The following is a 15491-nucleotide window of genomic DNA, read 5'->3' on the forward strand; positions in this document are numbered from 1 at the left end:
AAGAATTTGACTGAACAGCCCCTTGAAGTTTCAAGTTATTCCTGCCCTTTCAGCCATGCTGTGTTTAGCCCTCCCAGAGTGTGATTATGGAAATCAGGGTTCATTTCTTGAAAAATAAGAGCACTCTGTACAACTCCAGCAGTACAGCTCAGCATTCCTGACAAAATATCCTGTTAAATAATATAGATTTAACTTGTACAGTGTTATACCATTATTTAAGGGGGGAAAAAAAGAGCAATATGTGTAAAGACAAAAAAACCATGCTCTAGATGTTACTGCAGGTCCAAACAGGGTAACAAACACACAAAAGGCCAAAAAATAAGCAAACCTAGAATGGAATTAGTTCACCCTAAAGTTAGCAACAGGATTGTTTTCACTGGAATTTAATGCAACTCATTTCTTTACACCGTACAGCATTTGCAGAAGCAGTGCTCAGTACCCGAAGACAAACCCACCACTTGATTCACCAAATTTGACTTCATGAAGTCATTTTTTTCCTGTGAATAAGTATGAGCTTAGTGGTTCTCTGGATGCAAAAGGATAAACAGCTTTAGCTTTTCTCTAAAAAATTAACAGTACTTGTCATGGCAAAGACATGTACAAAGAAGTAGAAGCCAAAATGTGATTTCAGTGTTTTAAGACTGCCTTTAAAAAATAAGTACATAGACAATGACCAAATCTGTACTGATTCCAACATGTACAGTCCAAGCCACCCAAAGAGGGTCAAAGCCCAAAGTCTGACCACAAATATAATCCCAGGTCTCAGTTTCCTGGAGTCCACAGCTGGTATTTGAGCCTGCAGCTCCTTCCCTGTTTTCCATGATACATCCAGTGCATACAAAACAGCAAAATTCCCTTGATTTGAGTGTGCATCTCCATCAGCACAACCAATCCCATGATGCTGGTTATCATCCTACTGTATTTTGGTCCTGGTCTTCATAGGTGGTTTTCTATCCACTGGAGATGAAAGCACAGTTTGTCACAGGAGGTGTACTGCAGGTCCAACACAGAGGTAAATAGATAGCCATTGCCAGGATCATTACCAGAGAATGGGAGCGTGCAGGAGACTTTTGGAAGAGCAAGAACTCAATAAAGCTGAAATAAATAATTGGGACTTTGAGGGGAAGGGATTCAAGAGTCTGTCTCTCCTCCTGCAGCACACCTAGACACCTGGAGATGAACTCTCAGTTCTGCCCTGGAGAGTTAGCACCGTTAATAGCGATGACTTCTATAATCTGCTAATTTACTGGCTGTGGCCATGCGATTCAGGAGGGGTGCATGAGCAGCTGGTGTGAGGTGAAGTCCCTCTGTCTGACAAGGAACTACTGCCCTTCGGTGCTCCACGATCCCACGGCCACAGCCCAGGCGCTTCTCATCCAGGGCTGCCAGGTGATACTCGCAAAGATCGATCAGCGATGCCACTTGCTCATGAAGTGGGAGAGACTTGAATTTTTTCTGAGCCAGGCAGAAGAACGCTTCCACGAAGGCTTGCAAACACATTCCTGCAAGGAAAAGGTACTTAGAGGAGATTCACAGCACGGTGCTCACTAGCAAATTACATTCTTGAAGCACAAAGCTATCTTTTGGCAGCAAGGCCAAACGTGTGTGTGCTGAGTGGGGACACCCCTCCCCATGTTAGTTAACATCTTTTCATTCCAACAGCAGCCATCTAGATTACTCACAAGAAAAGAAATTATCTGTCCTTCAAACACCAAAAGACAAGGTTCTATTTGTGTGTAACACACAGGAACTCATTTAGTGTCTCAGTACAGGGCAAGCTCAGGCTGGGTCATACTCTTTGTCACTGAGGCTATTTCTGGTTTTGCAGAGATCAGCCTGGCCAGCAGCCTGGCATCCAGAGGCAAACTGGTACAGCAACAATTGACTGTAAAATATGGTACCATTAAATTGATGGAATACTAGCCTTGATTTCTGCTGCCTCAAATATCAAATTGAAACCAAATCAGACACACAGTAATATACTGAGCTCCAAGGAAAACATCAACCTGGAGAGAAAAACAAGTTTATGAGCACCTGAACTGGGTCACTTAAACCTTGTATTTTCAGAGATGGACCTACAACACAAGTTCAAATGTAGAACCACTGAAACAGTGTGCCATTTCAGTCTGTGGCACTGTAAAGGTAACCCCATTACCAAGCATCACCTCCTAGCAGAAGTCAGTTTATTTGAAGTGCTACTTTCCTTCTGCACTAGGTATGAACCCTGAGCCCTCCTTTTGAAGGTGAACAGGCCATTTTTTCTCCACCAAATCCAGTAACTCCACAATTGTAGTCTGCAGTAACTCTACAATTGTAGACTTGATAATCTTAAAGGTCTTTTCCAACCAAAACAATTCTATGATCCTATTCTATTCTACAAGTGAAAAAATAGCTGAAGTGTGTATATGCACTGCCAAAAATGTTCTCTGCTATAATAAAAGCAGTCCCCTGAACAAAAGTCCCCTGCAGAAGCCACACACTGCAGTACAGACTCTTCAGGTATTGTTTGATCACACCTTACTAATAACACATTATCACAGCCAACAGAAAGAGGGGCTGCACATTAACACTAATTATTGTATTTAAAACTAATTATTCTATTTAAAACCTTGCAGTAATACCTACTTTAATTCTTAATTAAGAAGCCAGGCCACAATTGGCTTTGCAGAATGCCAGCAACAAGGAACAGTTATAGCTGCTTTGTGCTTTAACTGGCTCTCCCAGTTTGAACATATACTTAAGAAGATTATTTTGGGATGAGATATTGAAAGGTTTGGGGTTTTTAACTTTATTGATGCTGCAGGAAAGGCACCTTTTCAAAATATTACAATTACATTCCCAAGTATAATTTCTCTCAACTAGGGCTGCAGCTGGGTCGCTTAGGATCTTGGCTGTAAAGTAGCTTGCAAAGGAATTGTTGAGTTATCTGAAAGCAGCAGCTGCCAGCTCAGTAAATTGTTTTATCAGTCACGGTGAGCTGCAGGCAGGGAAAGCACCTTCGGTGGCATACACACTTCCTCCCCCATAAGTGACACTCATGTGAAGCATTTAATGAAAAAAAGTTAGAAGCTGCTGGTTTACAGCAGCAGCACCAGTGGCTTGTGGTGGTTACTGCTGGAGGTGGGCCAAACACAAAGCAATCAGCAATGGTTGAGCGTGTTGTGTTTTAACAGCTAGAAAACATCTGGTTCACCGAGACTGTCAACAAATCTCTTCAGTTGTGAAAACCGGAAGATTCACTTGCATTTCTATTATTTCTTCTAGTGATATTCTATCAGCTAACCACACAAATGACTTACACCCACACTGAGTGCTAAATGCAAATACTCAAGTTTTACCTAGCTGTGAATCAAAGATGACTCTAACTTACCTAAAGTCCTACAGAAGTTCATGCATAATAAACCACACTATCTCCTCTGCACTGCAGCTTCATTTTCTCCTTCCTAATCTTAGGTCTGGATTTATGCTTTCCATTAGCCATGTGAACAGCCTATTTTACTTATTCTCCTTTTGCCTTATCTGACTTCATAAACAGACTCTACAGGATATTATTGGATATCTATGTTCAGGCAAGACAAAATAATGCTGCTTTATTTTATACAAATATCAGCTCCATTCACATTTCTGAAGCATGTTCCAAGATTCAAAAAAGGTTGGATGAAAATAATTGCACTGCTGTCATACCTGGCCACACTCTCAAGTTTTTATGTGCATCACTGATTCTCCATGTTGATGTGGGAGGGAAGTACGGATGTGTTCTAGGGGGGTGGGAAAACAAAAATGCCCATCTCCTTGGAGATTATTGATTCTTTTGCTATTTCAGCATTTATTAAAATGTTGCAAGAGTACATAAATTGATGTCCATGTTCAGCTTCTTATAGAAAAACATATTTTGAACCAATATTTGGGAAGATGCTCACTTCACTTGCAGCTCTGTGACCAGCACGCTGGTTTATACAAGCAGCATCAAGGTGGATTTCTTTATCCCACGACAACTTAAATGGAATCTTAATTATCCTCCTCAATGGCCACAAGGAGCAGTAGCATAAAACCTTCCAGAATCTTCCAGCTGCTGTTTCCCTGCTCAAAAGCTGGTGCCAAGAACGTCTGAGTTTTTTGCCGCGATTGCAATATTAGCACAATTGAAATTATTCAACAAAAGCCATGGAAATGTTGCCAAATTTATGGACTCAATTTCATACAGAAAGTTAATAGCAACTTTAGAAATTAAGTTATACATTAAATGGTGTAATTTAGGCCATTAATATAACGAGAAAATAATCTCTGAACTCTGCTGTTGGATAGATTACTGGCTCAGATCTAAAAATGTGGCCAAAGCAGATGGGGAGGCAATCCACTACTGAAAGCTAGGTTGGCTGTTTGACCTAGCTCCTACATGAACAAAAAATTAACAGCAAGGGGTGTTTGTAACAAAACCTACAAAAAGCACTAAGCTGATTTGATGGCTGAACACTGTGCAGGACTGGGCTGAAAGCAAATGTCCTTCTCTCACTCCTCACAAAGACAATGACAATGAAAAAAGAGAGTGGGGGTGAGGGGAGACTCTTTGGGAAAGGGAAAGTAATATAGGATTGGGCCTTTTTTTGTCCCCTAAGTAACCTTTTGGGGGACTACAAATCACAAAGAGATGTTAAGCATATTTATTTCTAGCTCCTGTATAACTTTTGGTTGGGCTGGGTTTTGCTGGACTGTGCAAGCTGGACATACCTCCTTACTCTGTAATAAAATTCAGTGTTCCACTGGGAATGCTTTTAAATGCTTCTCTCCTAACAGCCACAAGTCTTACAAATGCAAAATTACACTGAAAGGGTAAAATGGGGCTTGCAGAAGACTTGTTCCAATAAATACACTGAAAACTAAGAATGATCTATTCTGTAGATAAAGGGAAACTGTCAGAGAACTAACCTAAAGAACTTGCTGTAAACCTAATACCTCGGCTTTATGTGCCTTGTTCTCATCTTTTTTAACTGAGTGAGGTGTGCTTGAGCTACCAAAGTTGCAAAAAAAAACCTCAAAATCCCCAGCTTTCATAGTCTTTAAATATAAAACAGTGTTACCTGATTCTTTGTGGTCAATTGCCATGCTGTTCCACCTTCTTGTGATATCAATGTATAAGATATCTACAGAAGCCATTGAAAAATTGCTGTTACTCAGTTTGCAGTTTCTGTTAAAACCAGACAAAACAAGGAAGAGATTCTGATTACATCCAAACTTCAAAGTGAGGAAAAATTCTCTAAGGGCAACCAGGAGAACAATGGGAGAAACATTTACCAATGTCATATGTACACAGCCACTCTAAGATGTTTGGTCTAATAAAGCACATACAGCAGGTAGCAAACAAACCAGTGTTCAGCAATGTTCTGACCTGGAATGGTAAAGGCCTTGAATTTTTCATGTGCAGAACATCTCTTGTCTGCACCCAGTTCTGCTGGCTGTTCAGGTCACGTTGGCATTGCTTCTGCCAGCACTCTGCCAGCAGTGGCTCTGGGCATGAGAAACAGCCCAGCTAGAGGCATGACCCTAAATCCAATTTGCACATGCAAGCTCATGGCAATCTCCAGCCACAAAAAGGCAGCAGGTCAGATTGCAGATTAACAGGTTTAGTTTGGATTTGCAACAAAGCAGGGGAAAAAACCCAAACCAACAAACCAAACCCTGACTCTTAATTAAAAATATGATTTGGCCATTATACCCAGCTTTCTCCCAGGCTATTGCTAGTTCTCTTTCTGAGGCTGTAAGAGAATGGAATTAATTGGTACACTGGGAAACCCAACAGACATCTGCACAGGCTATCTACACATGAGGCAGAGCTTGCACAGAGAAATACTTTTATTTACTGACTGTTTGAAAAGGGTTGGAGGAAAGCTTTCAGGCACAGAATTACTTCTTCATGTCTGAACACTGAACAGATTTACCCTCTGAGTTACAGAACACTGCCTGGAAAACAGCAGCATCTCTGGAAGCATCTCAGGCTGTTGGTGACAAGCACATGTAGGAGATGTGACACTTGTGTGGCCTGAGCCTGCAGTGTAGCACTGATCGATATGTGAGAATTAGCCATCGGTCCAGGATTTCCAGATGTCTGGCAGCCTGGCTGGAACTAGTGCACATGCCAAAGAGCTGGCCAAAACTTCTAGCCAGAAAAGGGGAAAACCAAACAAAACCAACCCAGATAATTCAAAAGAATCTTGCTCTTTAGCAGCCTAAGCAGAGCTCCCTTGAAACAGAGAGCTGAGGTCTGGCCGGGATAGTCTCCAAAAAACTCCTAGGCAGCATCCAAACAAGAGCTACAGTCATGTTCAGCATCACTCTTTTAGTTACTCTTCAGAATGAAGAAACAATTGAAGAGGAACAGATTCTGATAAGCTAAAATTTGAGTGGATGGTGCCTCCAACCACTTGTCCACACAGAGTCACACCTGTGTACTGTTTTATGCTTGAAAAGTGGCACTGCACACATCTCAGGAACAGGACCTTGTTTCTGAAATGAGCAGTAATGACAGCATTTCAGGAACGGGCTGTATAGTTGGCATAAATCCTCTGGGGGTAGGAAAAAAAAAGTAATAACCAAACCAAACTGTTTGCCAATATTAAAAAGTTTAATTTCAGATGCATTAGGAAACTGCAAACACTATTTCACTGAGCTATGGCAGTTTGTTTTCATATTCTTAAAAGAAAATCTTGCTTTATTCTGTGTTCTTCTGACTAGTGCCAAATTAAGGCTGGACTAGACAATAGAAAATACAGAACTGGAAGCAATCCTGTACTGCTCTGTGGATAGAGCAGATGCCTTCAGTCATTTTCTATGTATTGTAATTTGTACAAATCAAATTGTTTATATTCATTCCTGAATGCTAAATGCATCTGCATAGAAACAGGATCTGTATTTTAAGAGTACATCTGCTGCTGCTGCTTATTTCTTTTGTCATTGTCAATGAAAGACAGAAAATGAGATATTTGTACCACGACTAGAACAGATATATCCATTAAAAAACAATGGGGAAAAAACCCCTCACAAATGAAAAGTATGGGACAAAATAAATTGAGTTCCTTGCCATCACAAGTTGCAATTTCACAATGCAAATCCTCAGTGCACAACCCATCAGCAGCTGGCATTTGGAAACCCTTCCCCATGGCCTGGGGTGGATGGCTATGCCCCACAGCCAGCAGAACCAGGTCGAGTCAGTCGGTTTCGGTTGTCACCTTCTCACAATGGCATTTCTAAGATTTACTAGCAACATGACATGTTGAGTAAGACTGTAAATAGTATCTCCCAAAATATCACTGACCTGCTGTGGTACAAAGACCTAGGTTCCTACTAGACACAGTTTCACAGGTGAGGTATTTTGGGAGCTTGGAATGATAAAAATTATTTCTTTTATTTAAAAATATGCAATGGTTCAACACAAACTACAGAGAGAAGTTTCTTTAGAAGGCGTTACTAAACCTACAGGCTCAAAGTGCCTCACTGTTAGGGGCTGCTTTTCACAGAAAACCAGAATGTTAGGGGTTGGAAGGGACTGCCAGAAGTCATTGAGTCCAATTCTCCTGCCAGAGCAGGATCACCTAGGGCAGGCCACACAGGACCACATCCAGGTGGGTTTTGAAAGTCTCCAGAGAAGGAGGCTCCACAGCCTCCCTGGGCAAGCCAGCTCCACTGCTCTGCCACCCCCACAGGAAAGCAGTGTCTCCTCATGCTGAGGACACAGTATTCCGCAGAATACTTTTAATCCACAGAACCCAAGATAAGCACAAGGACAGCAGTGCTACCCCACAGATCAGGAGTTTCCAAGTTGCTGACTATGCTTTAAACAACTCCTAAAGAAACCTTCACCTCACTGACCTTATAAACGTTCGGAAACCTGTTGGCCCCAACTTTGTCGTCCCTTTTACTCCAAGAAATCGGATAAAGAGTGCAGCCACTCTGTCCACCAGTCGCAGGTAGTTAAACTGCTTGGCATACTTGGGAAACACTTGCTTGAGACACAGGGAGGGGAGACCAGCCTCTGGGCTTCTGCCACCATCGTTCTCTGCTTGGTTGGCCGGACAGGCGTCCAACAGCTCTTCATTTGCTTCTGACGCACGCTCCAAAGTCTGACACCTGCAGCACATAAGATAATGGTATCATACATTAACCTTATTCTTGCAAGATGCAATATGCTGTCTTTCTGAGGGTGTGTTTTATTTATAAAACACTGTTTTCTCCACGTAGATCCATTGTGATGCTGTAGAATATCCATACTCCTTTCAAAAGGTCTTTACAGCCCCACAAAAGGTGAGAGGCCGACTTCTTCCCCATCAACGAGGAGACATCAGACAGTAGCTGCACATTGATGTTATCAGCATTGAACAAATGGAGGTAACCCAAGTTTCATGGAATATTTAAAGGTAAATACTTAGAGATTGGAATTATCTAATGATATTTAAACATATCTTCCAATAATGATTAAGGAGCTTTTACCTTCCCTGTAAGTAAGGCACAGAAAGTAGAGCGAGATAAAATTGCCAAGAAGAAATTCTAGCAATATATTCTGAAGCAATAGAGTTCACAATAAATGCATACTGGCACTACTCAGAAGACAATCTCTGGGCAATCCCATTATTTTTTTTCTTCAAATCCTCTGTGCACACTGTCAAAATACATTATTTCATCTTCATTGTTGTTGCCAAATTCCCTGAATAAAGCTGATCGAGATAATGATGTTCCAAAACAAATGCTACATGTTTATTCAGCATGACAGATTGGTATTTTTTTCTCTGTTTGACATATCTAGATAAAAATTAACGATTGCTATTCTCCTAAGTTTAGAAAGTCTGCTGGCTGATGGTAATTATTTGGCACCCACTAAGCATATGCAGGTTTTCATTTTCTTTCCAGTCGTTTTTCTAAGTACCTATCATCAAAAATAATTTACACTAGGCACTAAAAAAAATTAGTGCTTTTACTACATTGATCTTTTGTGTTCCTGAGCAGATTTAGTACCCTTCAGAAAGTTCTGTTCCAGCTTAGGATAACAATCAACATGCTTATTATTCACCCACAGCACTGTAAAAGTTATTAAGTCAAATCTACTGTAAATCTGTACCTTCCGACTTGGATTGCAAAAGGCAGCAATTTCCTTAGCCCTCTTGCAGTCATCCTGCAGTCATTCATCCATAATGAATTTGTACTCTCCTTTCTACTCAATCTCCCTGAAAGACATTAATCCATTGCCACACTGTGTCCCCTTTTAGTATAGAATACTTCAAAGTTATACTTTTAACTTCTAGCGAGAGGTATGTTGGAAATAAATGCATGGTAACGGTGAGACAAAGGGCTCTCACAGCTTTAAATAAGTAAGAATCACCAAAAACCAGTTTTCATTGGTATGAATGCAACAGCAGAATCCCATTTCTAAAGACATTTTTGGGGCCAGGTTTACAACATTGCTCAAATTTGGGCTCTGGATTCATACACACCTCCAGATGTTACCTTCAAATGGCAGCAGCTCACCATAGACCCATAGAATCAATAAAGTTGGAAATGACCTCAAAGATCATCAAGTCCAACCTGCCACTCAACACCTCATGACTACTAAACCACGACACCAAGTGCCACATCCAATCCCCTCTTGAACACCTCCAGGGATGGTGACTCCACCACCTCCCTGGGCAGCCCATTCCAATGGCTAACAACTCTCTCTGTGAAGAACTTTCTCCTCACCTTGAGCTTAAACTTCCCCTGGCACAGCTTGAGACTGTGTCCTCTTGTTCTGGTGCTGGTTGCCTGGGAGAAGAGACCAACCCCCTCCTGGCTACAACCACCCTTCAGGTAGTTGTTGACAGCAATAAGGTCTCCCCTGAGCCTCCTCTTCTCCAGGCTAAACAATCCCAGCTCCCTCAGCCTCTCCTCACAGGGCTGTGTTCCGAACCCCTCCCCAGCTTTGTTGCCCTTCTCTGGACACACTCAAGAGTCTCAATGTCCTTCTTGAATTGACAGGCCCAGAACTAGACACAGTACTCAAGGTGTGGCCTAACCAGTGATGAGTACAGGGGCACAATGACTTCCCTGCTCCTGTTGGCCATACTATTCTTGATGCCATCCATGGCAGCAGCTGCCCAAACTGCAACCACAGATGAAACTGCTCAGTGGAGGCTGGAAGCCTCTCCTTGCACCAAATGTCAGCTCTGGGTTCATTTAGATGAACTTTGAACATCTGCAGACATTGCAATAACTCTTTGTAGAACACATCAGTGTTCAGCCTCTTCAGGTGTTTCAACACTTGTACCTGCCAAGCCAGAGCTGCTTGGATGGGGCTGTCATGCTGTGACCACAAATCATCTTCTAAGACTACCATTAGAAATTTAAAATAGAGGTGCTTCCTTGGTATCACTGATGTTGAACATCTATAAATGTGATCACTTTGAGGATAAAAAACTCTGAAAAGTGCTTAAAAGTACAAATTTTTGAGAGTGTCTGTCTTCACTCTTGATGGTAAAGTAGAAACATAATGTTATTTTTGTCATTGGTGAAGTAAAGCTTTAAGCAATGGATTATTATTTCTGTTCTCTTCATGTGAGATTGGGGTGGCTTCACTGCCATCACAGAGTCATAGAATCACAGAATGGATTAGGTTGGAAAGGACTTGACAGATTACCTACTCCAACCTCTCCACCATGGGCAGGGACACCTCTCAACTAGACTCAGCTGTTCAAGGCCTCATCCAACCTGGCCTTGAACATCCTCAGGGAAGAGGCATCCACAGCCTATTCCAGAGTCTCACCTTCCTCATACTGAAGAACATCTTCCTAAGAGCCAGTCTAAACCTACTCTGCCTCAGCTTAAAACCGTTCCCCCTTGTCCTATCTCTAGACAGTCATGAAAATTCCCTCTCCAGCCTTCCTGCAGGTTCCCTTCAAGTACTGGAAGGCTGCTGTAAGATCCCCTCGGAGTCTTCTCTCATCGAGTACCCTGTGGCTGCCAAAAGAGCGAGTGTGTACAGCCAAGAAACAAGAAGCATGTAGGCTTCTATTTTTAATCTTTAATAGCCTCTTCATTAATTTAAAAATTCCAATCTTCAGCCAGTTGAACCAGACTTTGACCAAATGTGAGCCCTTGTACTCAGTAGGAGAGAAGGTTGTGTGGTTCCTAACATAACTCTCATTTTAATGATGCCTGGAAGCCTCCAACCCTTTCCCACTCTAAATTCAAGAGTGCTTTGGATTGTACATTATTCATTCATCATTAATGTTGTCAGTTAAAAAAAATATAAAGCTTTACTTTAGAAGATGCATGCAGAGCTGAGGAAATTTCATTAGATTTCATTTTTTTACAGAAAAACTGTTAAAGGGATCAGCTTCAGAGGAATTAATTATAGCTCCAGTACTCTTTGGTGCCTGTGCTGAGGCTGGAGTGGTGTCCACCCACTTTGTGTCACTGAGACAGAGGTCTGGCTGGTGGAACAGCTTTCAGCACAGTCATCATCTGAAAATCTGTACTTCCTCCACAAATCCGTACCTCTCTCCTGCTGAAGCACTAGGCATTGGAAATTCTGAGGAACTACAGTAGTTTAAATGAGGCTTTTTTTGGCATTTCATTTTTCAATCCCCATCCCCATGAGAAATGGTCATGAAAAGAACACCAAGAACACCCAGATCACAGTGGTAGACAAACACTCTGGACAGGTTATTACAGGGAGCCACAGAAAAAATATTGCCCTGATGGAGGGGGAATGGACACAGTCAAATTATTAAACAAGACTATGTTTAGTTTGTATTAGGGTCATAGAAAATTGTGCTTGTAGGAAAAAAAAAACCCAACAAACTGTGTTGTGATCACAGAAAAAAAGTACTGTTGAATGTAATAAGGCTTAGGCTCTAAATTACCTCCTGGAATTTCCTTCTCCTTTTTGTGGAGAAAGGCCTACAGCTGCCTCTGAGGCAATGGATAAAAACTTCAAATCAGCTTCCCATTTTAAACTTTTACTGAAAGAGTTCTTCAAAACCACAGTCCACGTTAGAAAAGTACTTTAAAAATAAACCCAGCTCTTTCCTTCGCATGCAATTGCATGTCTCATTCCTTTCAGCTTGAATATTTTATAGACTTTCCAAATGTAAAACAGCCTAATCCTTATTGCCAAATCTTGTACTTCTACTGAGTAGGGAAAAAAAGAAAAAGAGAGAATATACTTCTTAATTTGCTCTTTTAAAGTTATTGCTTTTATAAAGTTTGTTTTCATTCCTTTGCTTCCCACCCCCCAAAAAAACCCCATGAATTCTTAGGTTTCCTCTTCTTTCTGGGAAAGAACACCATCAACCAGGATAGGCTGGGGGGCTGATCTGTTGGAGAACAATTCTGGGAAAAAGGACCTGGGGGTCCTGGTGGACAGAAGGATGACCACGAGCCAGCAATGGGCCCTTGTGGCCAAGAAGGCCAGTGGCATCCTGAAGTGGATTAGAAAGGGGGTGGTTAGCAGGTTAAGAGGGGCACTCCTGCCCCTCTACTCTGCCCTGGTGAAGCCGCATCTGGAATATTGTGTCCAGCTCTGGGCTCCTCAGTTCAAGAAGGGCCTCAGGGAACTGCTGGAAAGAGTCCAGTGCAGAGCCACAAAGATGCTGAAGGATGTGAAACATCTCCCTTGTAAAGAAAGGCTGAGGGAGCTGGGGCTCTTTAGCTTGGAGGAGACTGGAGGTCACCATGTTCAGGTTTATAAAGATGTGAAGGCCAGTGGTGGGAGGACAGAGCCAGGCTCTGCTCAGTGATGTCCAATGACAGGACAAGGGGCAGCAGGTGCAAGCTGGAACATAGGAGGTTCCATGTCAACATCAGGAAAAGCTTTTTCACTGTGAGGATGACAGAGCCATGGAGCAGACTGCCCAGAGAGGTTGTGGAGTTTCCTTCTCTGGAGACATTCAAAACCCACCTGGAAGCATTCCTGTGTGACCTGCTCTAGGTGATCCTGCTCTGGCAGTGGAGTTGGACTACAGGATCTTTCAAGATCTATTCCAACCCCTAACACTCTGTGATTCTAATGCACTAGATTTTAATTAATTTGCTAATCTAATGTATACTTCATGTTTTCTGGAGCAAACCTGCACAAGAGTTTGTCCTGTAAAATGGAATTGATGCATAGACTTTGCTCTTCTGCATGCTCACCTTAACTGCAAGCACTTACACTGACTGTATGTTGAGTGTAATTCTGCACTTCTACCACTGACAGTACTTCAATAGAAGTTTATTTTCTGGAGATCCATTCAACACACTTGTATGCACCCAATCTCAGCGTGGTCTCAACACAGCTAATTAAGAAAAACTGCCTCACTGGGTATATTACAGCCAGGCTTGGGGGTCTATAAAAACAGAAGTTTGCCATGATCTGCACAGTTTTGCAAGGAAACAGAACACAACAGATTTTTTGCCCTAGCACTAGATAAATTACACTCACTTGCAATGCACTGTTGCCCTTTCTGCTGTGTTTCGCTGCCATCTGCCATCGCCACACCATAAGGGTGAGCCTGATGACATAACTCCCCAGGGGTCAGGAGACCAGGGGCTGCTGCAAGCACTGCCAGTACAGCTCCAAACAGCAGAAACACAGCTCAAAGCCCAGCAACGATGGAAATACAACGTGGATTTTCACCTCCACTTCTACCATAAACCAGTCAATTAGAAAGTACAGAGTTACACATTTTTGTAGTGCTACTTTGTCAGACCCAATGTGTCACTGAAAACTCCTCTGCTTATTCACCTCCCAGACCTTTCCTACTCCAGAAGGTCACTTCAAGAAACACCTTATATGTCCTGAAATTCCAGGCTTCACCTCAGGAGTGGGTACAACACGCAGGGCTCTCAAGCCTTGGCTGTAGTCTGCATGAAAACCTTGTGAAGCGTCTACGAACCCTGCAGCAGGGCTGTAGAGAAGGGATCAGAAAGCACAAAATGCTGCAGCACATCTCCAGGAAGAGAAGCGTGCAGAGGTTCCCTCCATTAGCTCCTTTCTCTTGAGATTTCCAACAGGGGAGGGGAGGAGAAGAAAGCTGAACCCACACTTTAAAGCTGCTCCTCAGAATTAATTGTTTTGACTGACACAGCTGAGTCAGGCTAAATGAATGAAAGGTCAAACATAAGGTAATGCTTCCATCGCCATACAGAATAAAAGCAAAGCTCAATTTACATACTAATGTCTGACCTCAATACATTAATTTCTCTTATTCTGTAGCTCACAACAGATTTCTTTTTAGAAATGATCAACTGTGGAGAAAATACTAACTGCATCTTTAAAAAAACCATTTCCATTTTAATAAAGCTGATGGAAATGACATCTAAGGCTACTTATCTTTTATACATGATTACTAATTTATTAATGTTTCCTCCATCTACGTTTTATCCCTTTCATTCTGACTGGCCTTAATCTTTATGCAAATAGAAGTTGCTAAGGGACAAACAAATTTGCAACTGCTAATTAAAGGCTTCAAAATTTGCAGCATTTGTATACTTGTGTATAAAATGTAGCTGTCAAATTCAGAGTAAAATTGGGTAAGAATTGCAATATTAATATTTCCAAGAATGCTCACTTGATATATTTAAGATGTAGGGCAATGCTAGAAGTATAAATTAAGCAATTTTGGTATCAGCCAACAACTGCTTACATAATAAAAGAAAATATTATGTTCTGGATTCTGAAGCTGTAATTATTCCCTCAGCTGAGCCTCCATTCTCAAAGCAAGATTCCGTTAACATAGTTAAAAGCAGACACTATTTTGCATGACAAATCTATCTATCCACCCATTTATCACCACAGTGTATGGACCTCCCAAGAAACAGATAAGTGATTGTTACTGGAGTGTGCAGGTATGAAACACATTTGTGTGCTCATTCAACAAAACACTTCATTTAGGAATCAGTCAAAGCCAGAGCAGTGTCTCTGCCTTATCAACCATTCATGGATTTTCCTTTATGAACTAATCCCATTACTTTTGCTAACACACAGGCTTCCAGCACTCACAGTATGCAACAGCAAGGAGTTTCATAGTCTCACTGCATGTTGTGTGAACAATCAGCATCTTCTGTTTTGTAATGGCCACTTGTGAGTTTCATTTGAAGAACCTGAATATTCATCTCCTCTTCACCCTCTGGCAAAGTAAAAAACATCAATAGCACAAGCATTCTCTCCTTTCAAAAGAAGAATGAAGTTGCACAAAGATAAAAGCATTAAAAGAGTATTAAACCTCACAGAGTAAGGCATTATTGAAGTTATGTTAGAAACATTATTGCTCTTACATATAGTTTATTCAACACTTCAGGCAGTCAAAGCAACCATGATAGAGAGTCCATGTTTTAAAGAGCAGAATCAATCACATTAAAAATCAGGATTGGTAATCTGCATGGTTTTGGCAGACAACTAACTTCACATCATACAAAATACATTCTGAAAATGCAGTAGCTGTCCTGTCTCCTGGAAGCAGAAAGCACTGAAAGCAGTTAGAGTTTCC

At 41.6% G+C, this 15491-nt stretch overlaps 1 protein-coding gene across 1 annotated transcript in view; it reads right to left on the bottom strand.

The window, feature by feature from the left end:
• Positions 1-257: 257 nt before the first annotated feature.
• The window catches only part of TTLL11 (tubulin tyrosine ligase like 11), a 50033-nt gene continuing 34799 nt past the window's right edge, over positions 258-15491 (bottom strand). The window contains exons 7-9 of the mRNA XM_054174328.1: positions 7864-8121; positions 5079-5185; positions 258-1502 (exon numbers count right to left, since the gene is read on the bottom strand). Coding sequence (XP_054030303.1) covers positions 1213-1502; positions 5079-5185; positions 7864-8121 — 655 coding nt within the window. The 3' untranslated portion in view covers positions 258-1212. The remainder of the gene's footprint in view (positions 1503-5078; positions 5186-7863; positions 8122-15491) is intronic.

This window comes from Dryobates pubescens, chromosome 29 (assembly GCF_014839835.1).
Source record: "Dryobates pubescens isolate bDryPub1 chromosome 29, bDryPub1.pri, whole genome shotgun sequence".
Taxonomy (NCBI): domain Eukaryota; kingdom Metazoa; phylum Chordata; class Aves; order Piciformes; family Picidae; genus Dryobates; species Dryobates pubescens.